Source organism: Phoxinus phoxinus, assembly GCF_949152265.1.
Source record: "Phoxinus phoxinus genome assembly, chromosome: 22".
Classification (NCBI taxonomy): Eukaryota; Metazoa; Chordata; class Actinopteri; order Cypriniformes; family Leuciscidae; genus Phoxinus; species Phoxinus phoxinus.
In genome coordinates, this window is record NC_136897.1 from 12801448 (window position 1) to 12822653 (window position 21206).

General features: G+C 37.2%; 1 protein-coding gene across 4 annotated transcripts; it reads right to left on the bottom strand.

Moving 5' to 3' along the window:
* Position 1: 1 nt before the first annotated feature.
* Positions 2 to 19317, bottom strand: itgb6 (integrin, beta 6). Of its 4 annotated transcripts, none has more exons than XM_079597232.1 (17): positions 13461 to 13793; positions 13300 to 13369; positions 12338 to 12417; positions 11347 to 11545; positions 10853 to 11099; positions 10460 to 10625; positions 10194 to 10355; positions 9045 to 9140; positions 8612 to 8701; positions 6161 to 6295; positions 5250 to 5515; positions 5023 to 5174; positions 4301 to 4523; positions 3269 to 3363; positions 1204 to 1320; positions 910 to 1076; positions 2 to 770 (listed from the first exon to the last, which is right to left on the bottom strand). In XM_079597232.1, exons 2-17 carry the CDS (start codon positions 13352 to 13354, stop codon positions 681 to 683), a joined length of 2340 nt encoding a protein of 779 aa, XP_079453358.1. In that variant the 5' UTR covers positions 13355 to 13369; positions 13461 to 13793; the 3' UTR covers positions 2 to 680. The 4 variants fall into 4 exon arrangements, with proteins under 4 accessions (XP_079453358.1, XP_079453359.1, XP_079453360.1 ...); XM_079597233.1 differs by lacking the exon at positions 13461 to 13793 and adding an exon at positions 18734 to 19317 and having other exon boundaries at positions 17 to 770; XM_079597234.1 differs by having other exon boundaries at positions 17 to 770; positions 13490 to 13794.
* Between the last annotated feature and the right edge of the window lie 1889 nt (positions 19318 to 21206).

The following is a 21206-nucleotide window of genomic DNA, read 5'->3' on the forward strand; positions in this document are numbered from 1 at the left end:
TACAAATGCAGAAATAATATTTTGAAAACAATGTAGCCTACTTCGACACACTAAACCCCGGCTGAATACGTCCTGAGTTGTAACATTGAAACAAGCATTTTCTGCAAGGGTGGCGCTGCTTGTGAAAAGCTCTAAGCTCTAACTAAATTGAATATGATTTTATTAACTTTTTGGATCACATGCATTAACTTAAGGCCGTGTAAAAACACATTTAGAGAGAAATAATGCGAGACTTAATATGGAAACCATCAAATATATTACAAAACACAAGTACAAACAGACTTTTTACATTTGATCCTGCAAAATCATAATTAATTAATACACCTAATAACAAAAGGCTCAGTCTCAACTAACCAATCACATACATAAAAAAACACTTAGCTACAACAACCACAAGAAACGCTAATGTAAAACAAGAAAATCCAGTGTTGCCCAGATTTAACAGTACCTTTACCACCTTTAGCAGCACAAAACATTGTTCAAAATTATTTACATTAAAATAAAATCACTGCCAGTCATTTACAATCCTGTCCCCACTTTACAAGCACACAATTGCACACACACAGTGTTCCACTTGTACAGTACAAGAAAATCAATTTAAATAAAAAAAAAACATTATTCGCTCCTGGTAAATAGAAGCCTACATTCTGTGTTTCAACACACAAAGTTGGTCAGTAGCCCTAAGAAATATCACTCTTCTGCTGCCCTGTGCTTTTGTAGGTCACATTTTTAAATGTTGATGTTGAGCTCCTGAAAAGAGGATTTGTGCCCTGGGGATAAAAGATAGACAAAAGCACATTACATAAAAGCAAATTGGTCCATTAACACATTAAAATTAATGGAAAATGCAGTAAAATGAATGAGCAAACGTGTTGGAATAGGGCAAAACTCTCGATAATGTTATCATACCGACTGCCATTTTGCTTTCGCCTTCTCTGCCTCAAACTTGGCAACCTCTTTCCGGTCATGGACAGAAACAAGAAACTTCCAGATCACAAGGAGTGCAATGCCAACAACGAGGACAGACATGCACACGCCCAGAGCGATCAGTGGTGCGTTCGGTGGCTCAGGGCAGGCTGTAGGATAATTATAGACACAAACCATTTTAAATATGATTGTAACTATATTCGTGTGTATAATGCCGCATGTATTAGTTAAACTGTATATGTTCATGTATTAAAACAATGACATTTTTAATCTCACCGTAAAGCTTGGGGTTGTAAATGATGCTGCCGTGATCACTGTCCACCAAGCTGAAAGACAGAAGGCAGCTGTCCTCGTTCTGTAAGGTGCAAAATGCTGCCCGACTTTCCTCAAAATCTAGAAAAATAAATAAAATAATTATCAAAAAATGTACACAATAATTATTAACCCTCAGGGGTTGACGGAGGCGCTGGCGCGATCACTTGCATTTTTTCCTGATAACGATGAAAAGAACTTAAAACACTATTTTTTTTTTTTTTTTGTCATACAGACAGTAATAAATAATTCGAAACTGTAAATGGTCTATTGTTTTTGCGTACACTCGCATTAACGACAAAAGCTTGTGTAAAACAAAGAAAACAATCAGGGTGCGCTTTCATGCTGTCTCAGTCTGTGAACTTTTTTCTGGAACGCGTTTCAAAAAACGAACCGAAACTCAGCGAATACTTGTCACACAGACATGAGAGATATGTCTTTATAAAGCTTGATGTGTCTTTTAAATACTTTTACTTTTAAATAAAGTAATTCATATAGAAAACACATATTCTCCATTTATGTAATCCGTATGAAGCCAATGAGAGGTACAGCTTTTCACGTCTCTGCTCATTTTTAATGTGGCCACACCCACACGCTACGCAAGCTATTCACACGGTGAGACACGCAAACCTGTAAACGCCCCCATTACCTCCATAACCAAACCATCAAGCTTCATCAGGTTCATCTACTTTTTATCAAGTTTGAAAGAATAATACGCGCTTTGTGGAATAAGTCTTGAATTTACCTCAGAAGAAGAAGAACACGATGCGTGGCTTAATCCAATGGAGGATACCATCATTAAGTCATTTATTCTTACTTACATTAGTCAGCGTTTTGTTGTTACAAACACATTTTACTATAGTTGAACTATTGCCAGAATAAAATGTGTGAAATAACACCAACAACATTTAGGATTATTCAAAAGAAAAAAAAGGTTTGAATTAATAATCTTTAATTAAAATATAATAAGTCGCTCCACCTTTGGAAACGACGTTCCTTTTCTGATGACATCACCAAGCCCTCTTATTTTTAAACCCCGCCTCTCCAACCACCTGTCCTATAAGAGACGCTTTTCACAATCCAATCAACTCCTGACAGGTAAAATCAAATCTGTACTACAGTTCGTTCTCAAAATTAGTTATTCGTCACTCCAATATTCACCAATGTCACGCATGCATGATATTACTGTGAACAAGATTTCACCAAGTACAACATGTTCCTAAAGATGTTGATCCTGGAACAACATTCCAATCAACCAATCAGATGTGAGGCCCAAGTACAGTTTATGTCAAGTTTAGGCTTACAACCAGGGTTAGGTGCTCCTACATCAGTGTTTTTACCTATCATTTCCCTCAGATCTTAGGGATAAGTTATGGGTAGGATTAGGTTTATGGGTAGAGATAGGGTTAGGACTATGTTTTCAGACAGGAATGTTGTTCCAGGATCAACAAAATATGTTGATCCAGGAACTTGTCTTGCTTGGCCAAATGGCGGTGACCATGATATTACTCCCTTCAAACCACATTTCATTCCCTTAATCTCTTCCTTTGTTCCTCTTGTGTCTTTATCAAAGAAAGACAGCGTTTTGTGTCTTTTCATCGTCTCACAGACCGTATAGAGCCAGCCTCCACAATACCAGCTGGCTTGTGATCTCAGGGTTCATATAATAGACTGACACTTGAAGGGTCTTGAAACTCAATGGGCCCCAACAATAGGCTCTCCACACAACAAGCTAAGTAGCGTGTTTTCCTTTGTAAAGTGTCAAGAGGGCTGATCTAAAGAATGGCTGCTTTTTAAGTGCGTGCATGAGTATATCAAGACAGATTTTGAGGAGGTTTTGAAGGAAATCAGCATTGAAGTATCATAAAATTGTTTGTACGAGTTAAACAACAAATGAATATACAGGTTTGGAGTAACATGGGGGTGAGTAAATGATATTAGCTATACTGTATTTAATAAACAACTCCCCTAGTGAACATGTGAGCACTGATCAAACAACACTGCGGAGAACAAAACAATGGATTCCGACCTGTGGAATTGCTGACAGTGGCATGTAGGGAGTTGCACTTCACGGCGCACTCGTCCGACGGGTCTTTAGCTTTGAGGTAACACTCCACACAAGACCTGTGGGACACATAATGACAACATTAACCCGTCGACCTCACAGAGAGTTTGTCTCTAGAGGAAGCTTAGTTTTGTATTCGTTGTGAGTTCATTCTCTCTGTATCTCTTCATCACAGAGTCAAATGACCCACAGGGTGACCGGACCTTTAGTGGGAAGGAAATGCAATCCCACAGAGCTGCCACATGCCTTCTGGTGCTCATATAAGCCCTCTGGATATGAGTGAACAAGAGGAAGACTCACACAAACACACAGTCATGAGAAAAACACAGAGGAAGGGCCTGGTCAGGTGAAGACATGGGGTGCAATGTCAATCAAAGAAATCAATTCATGTTAGTTTTTATTAGGTTCAATTTTGTATTGTTTCACATTGTATGACAGTTGCAAAAATTGTATTAGTTAGGTAGTTCATTTCTTGAATGTATTATATATATATATATGTACTAAAATAACTGAAACACATTTATGTTTAACTAAGACATTTGAAAAAACACTACATTTCGAGCATGAGAGCCGACAGAATAAAAAGCGAAAAAGCAAATGTTCTAAAATAATTATTGTTCTAAAATAAATAAGCATATTTAATACACATTTATTTATCTCACACACACACACACACACACACACACACACACACACACACACACACACACACACGTAATACACGTCATTATACAAATTTGTGTCCTCATAAATCACATAAACAAGAACACACACACACACATTACTAAATCTCAACAAATCTCAAGATTCTAAAAATAATTTTCAATTATTTGTAGGCGAAAAATTGTTTCAGAATAATTTCTTGAACTGTTGATTACAAAAATTAGACAGCCCGCAATGATTCAATCCAGGCTGTAGTCAAAACAAATGTCTTTAAATGCCTCATATTGCTTTTGAAAGTCGGTTTCTGTCACAGATAAATGAGCATGTCTTTACCTGGGTAAGTTACAGATATCCTCACAGGTTGGGCACCTTTCGCAGCGCTCTCCTGAGGCTCCCGGAACGGTGCACTCGCACTTCCCACACACACACTTGCCCCGTCCGCTGCAGATGGACCCATCCGCTGATGTGCACATGTTGGTGCTGGTGCTGCAGTTACAGAACTCTCCCATCCAACCGCTGTGACACACACACTCGCCACAGTCACAATCCCCGTGACCTACACAAACACATATTAACATGAATTAATGAAAAAAAATTATAATGTATAGAAAAGATTTCTGTCATGGTTTCCACAAAAATATTCAGCAGAACTAAATTACTACATTGTTTAAGTTAATACATTTTTTGCTAACATTTTAGATTTGTATATGTACATTTCTGAAAAACATAACTTAGACAGTCACTTCTGATAACAGATCACTCTAAATTGTAATGTAGATGCATGCATTTTCTGTATATATATATACACACACACACACTAAGTATATATATATATACACACATATATATGGATATAAATATAAACATGGGATGGCCCAAACTAAACCCTTCCGCCCGTCTCCTGCCGGGCGCAGCAACTGTTTTGGCAGTTATCAGTGTGTTATTCTTTCATCAACATTCCACAGGGTGAGAGCAGATCAAATATCCCCCCCACTGCGTCAGCGCTTTCTTTTCCTCCCCTCAAATCTGATCACAGTGTTACGGTGTGTTCTGACCTCCGCAAAGCTCTCCTCTGAACCTGAGGCAGGAGAAGTCGTCACACTCGCAGTACGCCCCATACACACGACCGAAACTGGACGGGTGACACGCGCACTGTCCGCAAAAACACTCGCCCTGGCCGCTGCACATCTCCGCACCTTCATATGCCCTGCCACACACACAAACTTACGTTAAACCGTGTCTGCGTGCCTCGCGGGAAACACTCCATGACGCTCGTTCTCACCTGCAGTCGCTGACTTGGTCTTGGTCCTCTGTGCACTCACACTTCGGCCCCACAAAGCCCGGATCACACTCACAGGCCCCGCACTCCAGCGCCCCGTGCCCTCGGCTGCAGTGGGTGCTGTTCGCCTCGGGGGTTTGATGGCAGTCACACACACACTGGGAATCCAGTTCGATCTCCAGGGTATCTTGGAAACCCACCGGCCGTAAGTAAAACAGCCGTGGGCCAGCAAGACAGCCTTTTAACTCGACCGTAAGGTTGAAAGATACCTGAGTGAAAAAAATCAGTTTTGTTTAAATTTCTTTGAGGAACTGTATAGAAGTCAATTGATTGTTACAGAAAACAGGACATATTTATCAACGGTTCGAGCTAATATTTTCTAAACGTGTCCAACTTGTTTGCAGAGTTTTTTTTGTAACTGTCAAATGTGACCCTGGATCACAAAACCAGTCGCATGTCGCACGGGTACATTCGTGGCAATAGCCAACAATACATTGTATGGGTCAAAATTATAGATTTTTCTTTTATGCTAAAAATCATTAGAATATTAAATAAACATCATGTTCCATGAAGATATTTTGTAATTTTCCTACTGTAAATATAACATTTATTTTTGTGAGTGAATGCAGCACAATCGCAGGACAACTTTAAAGGTTAATTTCTCAAAGTTTCTAATTTTTTGCACCCTCAGATTCCAGATTTTTAATAAATCTCGGCAAAATATTGTCCTATCCTAACAAACCATACATCAATGGAAAGCTTATTTATTCAGCTTTCATGATGTATACTCAATTTCAAAAAATGTACCCATGTGACTGGTTTTGTTGTCCAGGGTCACAAATCGTTTGATTTGCCCACTGTTTTAACATAATAGGGCAGCATTATTGTAAGCAAATAAAGAATAACGAACTGACCACATCACCAGCTTTGACATTGGAGCAGTTTTTATGTCCGGGGATGATGGTCCCGTCCTGACAGAGTGCCGTGAAGGAAATCTGCAGACCCTCAGTGTTGCCCAGAACCTCTAGATCAATCTCGGACCTCAGTTCCTGTCAATCAAAAAACAGACACATAAACTCCTTTAATTTTCTCAGTGTTATAAAAACTTGAGCCGGTCATTACCGCAAAATAAACCCAATCAAAACAAAACAAAGCAAAGCTAAACTAAACACACAAAAAAACAAAAACAAAAAAAAACATTAAAAAGCAAACATCAAAAAGCTAAAAAAAACTAAAATAAACAAAACAAAACATTAAAAAGCAGACATCAAAAAGCAAAAACAAAACAACATTTTTGAGTTCAAATAAAATTTTTAAGTTCACAGTAGTGAATATGAGAGACATTAGACTAGCACAGCTTTGAAATATTTTTTAGTGGTCATTTATATAATCCTGCATTTGATAATAATCGTGTATTTCATAGAGCTGGGTAATAAAGAAAACAAAATATCAGCCAATCAGCTTTAAGAACTCAAACCCATGTTATATGACTGATACTATTGGATGAGAACTGAACTGAGCTGGACGATGACATCACTGTTTTCGGCAGAACAGCTTTATAGATGAAATGAACTAATTTAATAATTGATGAACAAAACTGAATCAACACTGACAATGACATTGTTTTCTTTTAGAACAGTCAAAATGATCTGTTTGCATCATTTAATCATTTTCCTGTTATCACTGTGAAGCTGATTGAAACAATCTGTATTGTTTAAAGCGCTAAAAATAAAGGTGACTTGACTTGACTTATTTAAGTATGCAGTATATGGAGTCCATCATGTGTCTGAATGAGTCACGTGTCGAGTCAGCAATACGAGCACACCAGGTGCCAACACGTCCGGGGCATTTTTAGATGGTCAACTTCAGTTCAAACAGTCTATTCTACTATTTTGACTGGGGTTTGTCATAGACTTGGCACTTCTAATAATACACCACCATATAGTGCACCTGTGTCAGGTCGGTGGGATGCGGAGCTTTCCGAGGGTTCTAATGAAGATTAGAGTGCAGGCAGAGGAAAGAGAGAGTGGGGGATGGAGAAACGGAGATGAAGAGATCAAACAACAGCCAAAGAACGAGTGCAGACACGCTCTGTGAACACGGCGATTCTCAAGAAAATGAGCAGAGGGGGAATGCTGAACAGATAAGACATGTCAGCATAAACAACATAAATAAACTATTCTCTCATACTCCATGATCATTTGGTAACTTCCTGCAAATCATCATAAATAATTTGGTTTCTGCTTCTTTTAATATTTCCTCAATGACTAACAGACATGCCTATTTTTAATTTGAAACAATATTTTTTAGCTCCTTTTTTGGTTGGTGGTGGTGGGGGGTGGTATTATAATAATTTATTATTTAAATAATTTTTTACTTAAAATTATAAATAGCTTGATTCTAAAGGCGTTAAAACATTAGTGCTAGGCAACCATTAATCGCGATTAATCGCATCCAAAATAAAAGTTTGAGTTTACATAATATATGTATATAAATACACACATATGCATGTATATATTTAAGAAATATTTGCATGTATATACTGTATTTATATTTATACATAATTTATAATATATATAAATATTTTATATATAAACAAATAAAAAAATCTTAAATATATACATGCATGCGTATAATAGGCTATATATATATATACATATATATATATATATATATATATATATATATATATATATATATATATATGAAGACTTCAGATGCAAAAGCCTCTAAAATCTGAAATTTTCTTCTGAAATGAGCATTTTTATCAAGCTCGTATATTTAAGTTCAGTAATTTCACTTTAATGACAATTAGGTAATTTTCATTGTCATTAAAGTGAAATAACTGAACATAAACATACAAGCTTGATAACATTTTTTATATATATATATATGTATTTATATGTGTATTTATTTATACAAAATAATTATACACAATACTCACACATATATTATGTAAACATAAACTTTTATTTTAGATGCGATTAATCATTGCCCATCACTATAAAACATTAATATATATTTGTATATTAATGTATACAATGTATCAATGTATATTTTTGGGATTCTTTCAAAAAAATATTTTTACAACAAGTAATTTACTTTTAATTTGCAATATCTCACAGCAAGAATTCAAACTTTTTTGCCGGAAAATGATGCCATTTTTAAGCCTCATCTATGTCAGCCTGATAGATAACATTTCAGGATTCGCAAAACATTCGAAACGTCAACAAACAAAGTTTGCAAAGCATAAAACCACGTATCAGTATACATGATCATTAAATGTGTGAACGTTGGCCTAATATGGCAGGTGACACCATCAACCGTCCAGAAAGACTTGTGAAGACTAAAAGGTGTTCATTTACCTTATATGAGCTCATGATGAGCTCCAGAATGTTTCTTGAATCGGATGCCAACACCCCCACAGTAGCACCAGGAATCAGACTCGCATAGTTCTGTCAGAAATGCAGAAAAAAGTGGTTAAACATCAACTCCAAACTCCTGGAGAACAGCCACAGAATTTGAGATGCGGGAGAATCGATAAGGAGAAAAGGAGAGGGAAGCAGAAAGGAACATTAAATATTTGTGTCGTGAGAGGTCGGTCTGGGTGATGCGATAAAGACTGTGTTTGAACATGTTATAGGAGAACTGAATACACTAGTGATTCATGCAGTGTATTCACACACTGATATATCTTCCTTCACAGGTCCTCTCAGGTTCCACATGCACAGAAAAACACATACCTGTTTGTTTGCCTCACTGTGGCCTAATATGAAAAGTCCCTTTCTCATTTCTCACCTCATAATTCTGTCTCTGTTCATCAGTCACAGCGAAAATAAGGAGGATATTGTTTTCAACCAGTTTGTCGACGAGCTGCCCCAATGTTGGATACTCCTAAATATAGAGGACAAAAGCGCCAAAAACAAGACACCCAGTCACAAAACAACAAATGCACACACACACAAAAAAATAGAGGACATAATTAAATTAATTTGTTTAAAAAAACAATATTTCATTATTTTTGCTAAAACAAGAACTCAAAATTGCAGTTTGTAAAGGAATATTCCAGGTTAAATACAAATTAAGTTCTGAAAATTCTGACTTTTATCATATCTGTTTGAACCATTACTGTAAATGCTTTTACAAAATTATGATCTTTTCTGTTTTGAAAACCTTTTTGGACAACTTCCCCCATAGGCTACTATTGTAAGGAAGTAGTTGGTGAATAAAATGTTTCTTTTTCTTTTTCCTTAGAGCTTTTTACTATTTTAATTACATTTTTGCCTTCATTTTTTAAAGTAACTAAAACAGAAATAAGAATAACTTCAAGCAGCTTTACAAAAAAATATAAAATTATAGTGTATTATTATATGATATGATATGATATATGATATAATATGATATTATATGATATTATATTATATTGTACTATATTATATTATATTATATTATATATGTTTAAGAACGAATATTCCATGAAAGCATTCATTTAATGACTACCACAAATAAAATCTGCAATAAAAATTATCAATAATTATTATTTTTTTTTTTTTTTTTAATAATCAGGAAGATGGTTTTGACAAAAGTTATAGTAGTATAGCGTGTCACACCGCAGGAAACAACTTCCCAAAAGTAGTTCCCGTCAGCTACCAAACTGAATATTATTGTAAACATATACCTGTAAACATACTTTTCCTTTTAGAAACTGAAGGATCAAAATTATTCACTATTTTTTTTATCTCGCACGGTGTCGATCATTCAGCCGATGAAATACTGACGACATGCGCATGAGAAACTACATCTATCCCTCACAGCCTCTTGTTTATTTGTATCTGGTGAAAAAAAAACTATAGAGTTTCATTTCTATTTATTGTAACCCGGAATATTCCTTTAAGTGATCCAAATTTCCCGATTACTCAGGAATTGAAGCTGCAGACTTCACCTTACCAGGTGGGCAGTCATTGAATACTCATTATTGCCATCCAGGTGACACTCTCCGTCATTGGGGACCACGATGCCGGACATTTTGCTATCCATCCCAAAATGAGAATCAGCATCGCTCACGAACACCAACAGCTTCATGGAATCGTTCCGCCAGCCAATCCTGTCCTGAGGTGGGATGGACATTTCCGGGAAGTTGGAACAAAATGGCATCCCTCCATAAAAGCACAAACTGAGTAGGATTTCAAGGGCGTCTTTGGAAAACGACTCACCCCACACACCGCCGCTTGCATGATGGCGTCGAAACCGCCCTCTGGCACGTCGATGTTCGCGGATACCTGTTGCTTTGAGATGATCTCATTGAACTTGTCAGTGCTGCTTGTTAAAGACAGGAGGTGTCTGTATCCGAATGTGGGGGGACATTGAAAATCAAAATTCCTGCGAAAGACAAATGCGATAAAAGTGGGTTGCTATTGTCTGAAACAGTTCATCATTCACTTCTAAATGGAAGATGATGTAACGCACTGCTCGTAAATATGATTGGTTGAAATTAAATCACACATTTCCCCCACTGATGTCCCATCGGCTGTCACGATTCATCTTACTGTGCGTTTATACTGGCCGACCCTTTAGATCTGGCTATGGTGGTGTATCATGGGAAATACCTGCAGGGATTGGCCAGCTCCTCGCGTGTTATCTTGATGAAAGGCAGAACTGGTTTCTCCACAAAGGAGCCGAATCCTAGTCTGAATTTGCTGGTAAGATTAGCCATCTCTTTTGAGAGAGTCGAACCCAAGTCTTTGATCATCTTCAGATCATCAATCATAGATCCCGACAGGTCCATCAGGTAATAGATGTCCACCGGATGGTCCTCCGGTTGCTGGACTTGAATCTGAAAGGTCAGCTGACTTCCTGTGGAAGAGAAATGACATCAAAAGTTCCAATTGCACATTCTAAGATTCCAGTGTGGTACAAATGTTTTCCAGGTCAGAGCGATCTTCAGTGCCCACTCTAACCAGTAGACAGTGTTTAGTTTGTCTGTAGATTGTTTTCGGTCTCTGAATGACTAGATCTTACCGTCAGGGGAAGTACCTCAACAGCTGTGGGTAGAGAGAGACGTTTCTTTGATTTTCTAAATCTGTGTCACCCATTTGTATACCTGGTCTAAGCTGGAGGCGCATCTTCTGAGGCGCGATGTATGAAACATTGGGGTGGCCGGTGCGCTTTCCTAACCCTTGATCCTTCAGCACTTTGACATTCGTGACGGGAAACTCCACGAATTCGCCAGAGCATCCCTTCTGAAGTAGAGCCTCCGGTGTGTCGCATCTCTCGTCGATTGAGAAAAAGTCTGTGAAATTCTAGATAAACAGGTTTAACTATTATTAGTAATATAATATACTATACTATACTATACTATACTATACATATAATATAATATAATATAATAGTGATTTGTAAATAAAACAAATATCATTGAAGTACGTTTAGCAAGAATATTTACTTCAGAATTTCATGTTTAATTTATTGTGTTACCGCTTTTTTTGTAATGAATTGTATTATCCATTTTAATGGAATTTAGTTTTTGGCCCCCTGCAAGTGTTACAACACACACATATCCTACATCTTATTCACAACACATAAAACACTTTAAATCCATAATAGAAAACAAACAAACATTAATGTCATTAAAAATTCATTAATTCGTTTAAAAAAGGATGTGAAGAAACATTTACTGCCATTTTTTTATATTATATTGTATATTATATTATTAGAATGTAATATCTATATATATATACAGTATAGATATACACACTGCATTCTGATTTTTTAGAGCAAAATATGTCACTGTAAAAAAAAAAATTGCTGCCTTAAATTTTTAAGTACAATGAACTTGGACGTTTAAGTCATTTCAACTTAAAGGCTACATTAAACTGACTTGAAAAAATGAATCATGTATAACTTAACTTGTAAAAAAAAATTGCTTAACTTATTTTGATGAGTTAAAGCAATGTAAAAACATATGTTGTCATAATTTATCGATCATATCATTTTTTTCAGCGTATAGGATTTACTTTTAAACAATTTTCACTAATGCTATAGTAAATTTCCCAAATAGTTCCAAAGCGGTTCTGATGGGAGTGCTGTGTCACCTGTAGTGTGCACCATGCGCACTGCGGCCCCAGCTGCAGACACTCGTCACAGGACACAGCGCTGAATTGAGAACACGTCCCTGCATACAAGTGCACAGTGGTTTGTGGAAGCGGTTCGCTTGTTTCTCACGCAACATCAAAACCATAGAAAGTCAGCTGTTATTGCTACTCTCTGCCAAAAAGTATTCTGAGCAACAAAGTACACTTAAAAGTATCAAAATTATTGTTAAATCACACATCTTCTTGCAAGAAAACATCTTCTTTCTGCTTATCTATTACAATATACTGTTTTTATTTTAAAGTGAAACCAAATAGCAGGTGATTGGATTGACGCATGTTGTGAGTTCAAAAACAGCTTACACTGAAAAAAAAAGGGTTTGTGGTTCACCTCCCAGCATGCACTAGGGTTAGGGTAAATAAGTATGGTAGCATATTTTAGTTTAACTTTTCTTTTACATTATTGTTGTTGTCATGTTTATTAACTTGTTGTCTTGTGATGTCAGGATGAGTTTGTTCCTCTATTAAAATCCCCAGTTGATTGTTATCATTGTGGTGTTTCATACCAAGTTTTAACATGTGACATATTGGGTGATTTATATCTTGAGATCCTTCAGGTGTGTATTTAACCTACATAATTGTCATTGTAAGTCAACAAGAACTCTGACATTTTCATGAAAACACACCTTAAGAAGCACATTATATTGAACAATTTAAATGCAAATGAGGGAAACAATCTAATTTGTAACATTAATGCAGATTTTTTAAAACTGTTTTTTTTTTTGTAATACATTTTTTATTTTTATTAAATGTGAGTAGCCTAATGCAAGTAAAAAGTTCTAAATGATTGATATTTTTAATTAATATTTTTAAAGCCGGAATTAGGCTGAACGAAGAGCGAAACTGCATAGACTGTACTTTATGTGTGTGTGTGTCTGATTGATCAAAATTGTGTCCAGTCTTACCTCCGACAGTCCCGAGCCAGAAGTGAAGGACAAGGTAGAGTGAAACAATCCCCATTAGTCCTCACGGTTTCTGATCACAGGAGAAAAAAAAAATAATGTTCATATTCTCACAGAAACAAACGCGGGATGCGATCATGTAGCGCGAGCAGATCTGAGCTCACCTGGACAGAGACTCAGCGCGTGCGCTTACCTGCCCAACCTTTATATGCACTTCCGTGCAAGTAAGAACACAACAGGTAAGTCACTCTCTCACAAGAGCAGATATTTCACACAGATACTTGTGTCATAGCACAGCAGCCTCTCTAACGCACTTAACATCGCGTTTATGAGTAGGCTAAGAAATAGATTGACTACAAGAGTAGGCCGACCTCTCTAGTAATCATTTTGTCGTAAGATATTTTATTCAGCGATAAAATTCGGACGAAGTTCTACCTTTTTCATAGTCTAGAAATGATCAAGTTTGTATAGCCTAATATATAGTGTGACACTTTCTATGGTAGGCTGTGATGTGACGTTTTCTGCTCAGATGTCTTTCTCACTTCTGTAAATAAACACGGTTTAATGTGGTAGAAGTTGCGACATTGAGAGTGAATTGTTCGTCTGAGAAAGTAAAATGTCCATGCTATTGTGTTAGATAACAAAATATTGTTATTTAGATAGGCTACTCTCTGGTTGTAAATTATTGGTCTAACGTGGTCATACAACATATTTAATGCAATGAACTGCACTGTTAATTGGACTCCTGTGTGAACTTGAGGGGAACTGACTTCCTACATTCACTAAACTCACTCTGGGACTAGTTAAATATTAAATGTTAGATGTGACTAAGAAAGTTAAAGCTATTTGTGAGAAAAGATGCAGCCACTTGATTTATATATTGTTATCTATGAAATCCAAATACTATGTAGGCCTATGGCTACAATATACGATTGGTAAACAAGCTTTCAAAGCATTGCATTAATTGTTCACTGACTTTCAATTTACTCAACTTTTATAAAACATTATAATACTTTGTTCTTGACCCACATGTCTTGTTGTGCACAGTTAGCTAACCGCTAATCTTAAAGGCATTTTTAAAAAACACTGAAGTTTCTGAGATATTATTTAGAGTATGCTGACTAACATGTAATCTAATTTTGTGGTTACTGAAATGTTTGAAAATGCTGTTGAACACATAAATGTAGACTTACATGAATTATGAAAATGTAGTACATGCTAACTGTAGTCTTGATTTCCGTTAGGGGTGTTTGAGCTTTTATTAGGGGAATCAAGCCCCATAATTCACAATGGAGGCCCCTGAGTAACTATACTGGTTGTGATTCCTGCTTGACTATCTTGTCAGGCATCAGATCACAAGGGCTTCACTGACTCCTTTTGGCAGTCGGCCATAATACCACATTTGCACATAAAATATCACCTGTCACTCACCTGCAAACTTTAAAAATGAATGATTTCTGGTCACCTTGTCTCTGCAAATAGCAGTCAGTGTGAACTACACATAAACGTTTATCTTTTCTTTAATTGTTTAGTGGATACAGTTTATAATTCTACAGTATTTATCTCCACGTTCATCAATTAAATGTAATTAAGACTGACAACAATCCTAAAACAAACATAGAGGTATGAATCAGCACATTACTTTAGATATCAAACATCTGCTCAATCCCATCACTGACCTTAATCATAATGAGGATTACTTATGAAAACACCCCTAAATATGACTTTCGCAAACACGTCTTTTGGGAATTCATTTCATTGATATTTTGTTTTCTGCAGTGCACTCTCATTGACTATATGTGTTTTGCTGAATATATCCATAGGGAACAGCCTGATTCTTCAACAAAGCCTGTGGGAATCCCCATGGCCTTGACTGATATTAATATTTGTTAAGTCTGGTTGCATGTGACACATTCCTCAAAACAGGTGTGTGTGTGTGTGTGTGTGTGTGTGTGTGTGTGTGTGTGCGCGCGCGCGCGCGCGAGAGCGCCACGCCTGGCTGTGAAGAGCCATGACTCAGACTCTTGTCTGAGACCACAGAGAGCACAGACATATAACCAGGTCAATGTTTAACTGATCAGTAATGTTTTCATATTTCAAAAGAATGACAGAATGTAATGATTAACATCTGATTGTAAAATTGTTGGGATTGCCACCAGTGGGAATGAGTGGATGAGGCCTTGGGATAGATTTGACTGTTACAGTAACAATAGATGGAATAACGCATTGCTTTCATACAAGCATAATTCAAGATCTGTGTGTGACCGCATGGAAATATTGTAGTTCAGATGTTGCTCATTCACAGCCTTCGACTTAATAGACTTGGTTATGTATCATTTCAAAGTGTCAGCTCTGTTCCGTCTAAAATTCCTTGGCAAATCCAAGCACAGTTTGAGACATTGTTGTGATGTCTTCTGAAACTCTAGAAGAGACGTGAGATTACTGGGGACTTTTTCTTAGGAGCAAAGTTTGGGAAGCACCATTTTTCTTTCCTGAAGTGTGTATTTGCTTAATCACTTCTATTTGGAACAATGGCATTTCAAATGAAACTTAAGAAAGTAAGAAAGGAGATGTAGCCATTAATGGATGGAAGAGGAGTGTGCGAGATACAGATTTGAAGGCACTGTATAGCTGCAGTTAAGACCATGAATCAAACCTTTTCAATTCAAACTGTTCCTCTTCTCTTTTGTCCTGTCCTGTCCTATCATATCCTACCCTCAGGGGCGTGGTAGTGGGGGGAAAAGTGGACCTGACTACCCAGGGCCCCGTCTAGGGAGAAAGCCCTTTGAAATCCCATCAAAAAAAAAAAAAAAAAAAAAAAAAAAAATTTTTTTTTTTTTTTGTTAACCTAATTCGAATTAATTGGGCCCTCCAATTGATGTCATTATTCATTTCAAAATATATTGATAACACCAACTGAGAGAATGAACTCAGTGCCAGACCTTTTCCCTGTTTGTATCACTCCGCTTGTTCGTGTTTGCGCAACTTGCATCATTAAGCCAGAAGGCAGCGACAAGTGACTGTCTTTATGAGTGAGCAATTGAACCATTGATTAAATGAACAGATTAGTCCACAAATATTGATTCATTTAGGAAAGAAAAAGTAGATGAAATTGATATTTGATGCGCATACTAATTGCTCATATGCCTCTGGACACAGAATTATTGCATTGGCGTTTGTTTGAAATGTAACATCTAGCCTATGCAAAATAATCCTTGAATAATTTCTTATTTAAGGCCATTCCCGTTTCGAATATGTGATTGTGTATAGTCAACAATAAGCATAAACATTCTGCATTTCCATTTTATAGTGTGGATAATTCATTGCGACATTTAAACTGATTCTCATGTTTTAGAATTTGTTATCTGATAAAATACTACATACTGCCCACTGACATGCTTTTAAAGCTCCTGTTGTCCATTTTTTTTGGTCTTCAAAACACCTTAAAATTCACATGTTGAGCTCAGGTAAATATAAATTTTCTCGGGGGAGCATGCCCCCGAACCCCCCTAGGAGCACTTTATTCCGGTTTTTAGCTATAAAAACCTGCGCAAAAAAATTATCATGAAGTGAATTGGAAAGTATTTCTCTTTGTTTGAATAACTACTCAACTCTACCTTACACATTAATACACGAAAAGTAAAAACACAACACACAAGTCATTTTACAGCGAAAGAACCAGTCATTACTCTAATCTGATTTGATTATGGATTTAAACACTATTTATACTTGTTTATATTCAAATAATTTTAAAAAAAAAATTATTCAAAATTGAATTTTCATTTTTGCTAACCCGCATCATCTAATGGCATGTGTAGGGGGCCCACTGACATTGTGAGTATACAGGGCCCAGAATTTGGTGCTACGCCCCTGCCTACCCTATATGCCATCCTATCCTATTCTACAGTATTGTAATTGCATCCGTACTTTGACTCAAGGCCATCTCGGGTGTGTTCACACTTGGCAGGTTTGGTTCGATTAAAACGAACTCTGGTGCGATTGGTCTGTTAATGCGGTTCACTTGAAGAAGTGTAAACGCTGACATCCGAACCCTGGTGCGCACCAAACAAGCGGATCGAGAACCATGAAAAGATGGATCTCGGTCCACTTTCAAATGAACTTTGGTGTAATTTGACTGACGTATGAACGCAACGTGGACCAAAGACATGTAAATTAACCAAAAAACCGGACATCAGGTCACAAGAATGCTCAAGCATACCTGTTTTTTCTCATCATAGTAATAGTTGTGATGTTGCCCATCATAGTTCAGGCATCAGAACCGCCTCTCCTCGCAGCAGATCTTCATTTGTGTGTTTTGACTCCGTTACACATTTTATAAGCTCTTCAGTTGTCAGCTCCATCATATACTATCATATGTACGCACATGACGCGAGCACATTTAGCCGAGCAGCACACAGCGTTGGTTTAGATGTTCCGTCATAAAATATCCATCCTAAAATCCTTGTTTTGTGTCTTTAGGTTCAGTTTTAAAAATGACAGTGTGAACGCGAAGGGAACCAGGAATAAATGTATCATTTTCTTTTTTTGTTCCAAACCAAAAGAACCAAACTACAAGTGTGAACACACCAAGACCACATTTTTTTATGACTATTCGAGAAGAGATTAGGGAGGCTCTGGAAATTTGGTATTGGACTTGAAATGGACCTGAATGTGGTCTTATCTGGACTCGAATACTACAACACTCCTATCCTATCATATCCTATCATATCCCATCCCATCCATCATATATCCAATCCTATCCTGTATCCCTATATCCTATCCTGTTATATATCCAATCCTATCCTATCTTATCATATATCCCATCCTATATTATTCAAATATTGTCCTATCCAATCCTATCCTATCCTATCTTATCATATATCCCATCCTATATTATCCAAATCTTGTCTTATCCAATCCTATCCTATCTTATCATATATCCCATCCTATATTATCCAAATCTTGTCCTATCCTATCCTATCATATAACCTCATCCTATCCTAACCTATCATATAGCCCATCCTATATTATTCAAATCTTGTCCCATCCAATCCTAATCTATTTTATCATATAACCCATCCCATATTATCCAAATATTGTCCTATACTAACCGATCATATTCCATCATACCATATTATATATCCCATTCTATCCTACCTTATCATATTATATATCCTGTCCCATCCCATCCTTTTGCACCTACTCTATCCTTTCCCATTCTATCATATCCTATCCTAACATATACTGTCCTATCAAATATAATTCTATCCTAGTCTATGATATCCTACATATATTAGTCTTACATTTGACATTGGCTGTATGTGTGTGACTGATTTTTTTTTAACTAACTTTTTAACCTGCCCAAGAGTTATATAAACTTTAACCTTTTCTTCTTCTTTTTTTTTCATTTTGTATGTATTAGAATGGAGTAACTCACCCCTGGAGGCCTCGGCAGCTAGCATGCTGTCCTCTCTCTCAATACCAAAACCACAGCAGCAAGCGGGATAGAGCGATACCGGAGCGTGTGAATCTCTATCCGGCTGGAAGTGTGAGTCGGAAGCAATACTACGCTGAAACTATCACAGTGGTTTTATGGAGCATGACGCCTGCGCTCCCTTCCTCACCCCCTTCTCTCTCACACACACAAACACACTTTTCTGCATGAATGACAGCAGCAACTGCAGGACTACACACACACACACACACACACACACACACACACACACACACACACACACGCGCACACACACACACAGCTTCTTCATTAGAGAGAGAGAGAGAGACTAACAGCCCAAATGGGCATGTGTGTGTGACTGTGGTTTTTGTTGAATGTGTGTGTGCACAGCATGTAGGCCAATGCTTTTTTTTTCTGTTGTCTGTCAGACAGCGAAACTGATTCTGTGGCAAGTAAAATCCACCATCAGTGTCAGGTGCTTTTTTTTTTAGTTTAGTAACAGGTCTTGGCATGTCCTCTATGTGTGAATATGCGCGTGTCAGGGGTTTTTCTACATTGAGAAATCAATGTTAAATAAAATATTTATTCCAGAGAATATTACTCCACAAAAATTAATCAACTCATCAGCCAAGGGTTCCATGAGGAAAATGGCATTGCAAAGATACTAAATTACATATTAATGAAACCTTTAAAAAAAGAAAGCTTTCTGTGAGGGTTAAGAGATTGAAAACATCATCAGCTCAGTATAAAAACAACTGTGTGTGTGTGTGTGTGTGTGTGTGTGTGTGAGTGTGAGTGTGTGTGTGTGTGTGTGTGTGTGTGTGTGTGTGTGTGTGTGTGTGTGTGTGTGTGTGTGTGTGTGTGTGTGTGTGTGTCACACTCACCGGAAATGAATGGCACAGAAACACTCATTCTTCCTCACTGAAATATGAATGGAACACAGAGAAACAGAGAGAGAAAGTAGAGAGAATGAGAGACACTGAGGGAAAGTGTCTCTTTTATATAAAGTCAAAGGGAAAATAATGTGGGCAGCGAGAGTGGTTGCACTATTTCAAACAAACGCACACAGAGAGTGAGATTTCAGAAGCTCTATTAGTAGCGCAATGACCTACATAGTAAGGTAATGGTGTACTTTATTAGATTCAAAGCTAAACCATGATTTGGCCTTTTAAAAGAAGACCACTTCAGATGTCCTCACAAGTCAGCTTTTGACACGTTTCACTGTCCGGACATTAATACTTTGATAAATGAGGATGCACCATACATTGTTTTAAATTGTTTTTAAAGAAACGTTTTTATTGTATTTGTGAATTCCTTTTACCTTTAAGGACCTCCATTGGAGTTATTTAATGATATTTAATTAAGTAAAAAAATTTTTTTTTGTTAATTTTAATGAATGAATACATACATTTGTATTAATTAATAAAGCTAGACAAAACCACAAACACACAAAATTATCAGTTCAAAATAACTGCCAAAAGTTTGTTCCAAACACAGATTGTTTTATAATGAACTGTGACGGTCTCTTTCCATCGTGGGGTTCAGCATGTGGGTTTTGATTGACAGGTTGGTGGTAGATTGAAAAACTCAGAGACAGATCTCCTAACACACACACACACACACACACACACACACACACACACACACACACACACACACACACACACACACACACACACACACACACACACACACACACACACACACACACACACACTTTCAAGCACATACATGTTCATCCACACACACTCGCACATGCACCTAACCTTCACACTCCCACAGGATACAGGGTGTGTGTCCTCTCAGCTGTCTGGGGGGAGGGAAAGAGACAGGTGTACATGCTATTAAATGTGAACTTGTCATTAATATAGATCAAGAAGCCACTATCTGACAGAAATGATAAGAAAGACAATGAAAAAGAGAGTGAAAGGATTAGAAACAGAGGAAGAGGACTACCGCAGATATGCTCTCTTAGATTAGAGTTTGAGTCTGTGGCAATTAGACAGTGGAACACACACACACACACACACACACACACACACACACACACACACACACACACACACACACACACACACACACACAGTGCGAGAGAGAGACATATGCAAGGTGCCTGTGAGTCTTAGACATAATCTCCTGGATTTATGATAAAACCCAGCAGGCTGATATTACAAAGGGACCATCGGGAAGGCCCCTCTCAGCTAAAAAGGTGCAAAATGACCTTCCAAAGAGATGACTGCCAAATATAAATTATCTAAATATAGGCCTGAATGCAAATGTATGAATTACGGCAGTACAGTTTAAAATCAAAGCAAAAGTCAAAAATGCTAAAGATGTGTGCGAGTTGAGATGATAGGCCTACTTACGGTTTTGTGGCCTAAACTATATCGCCATCTGCTGGCCAATGCCAGTAAGACCATCCTAAATTAGAACGATTACAGTCACTTTAATAACT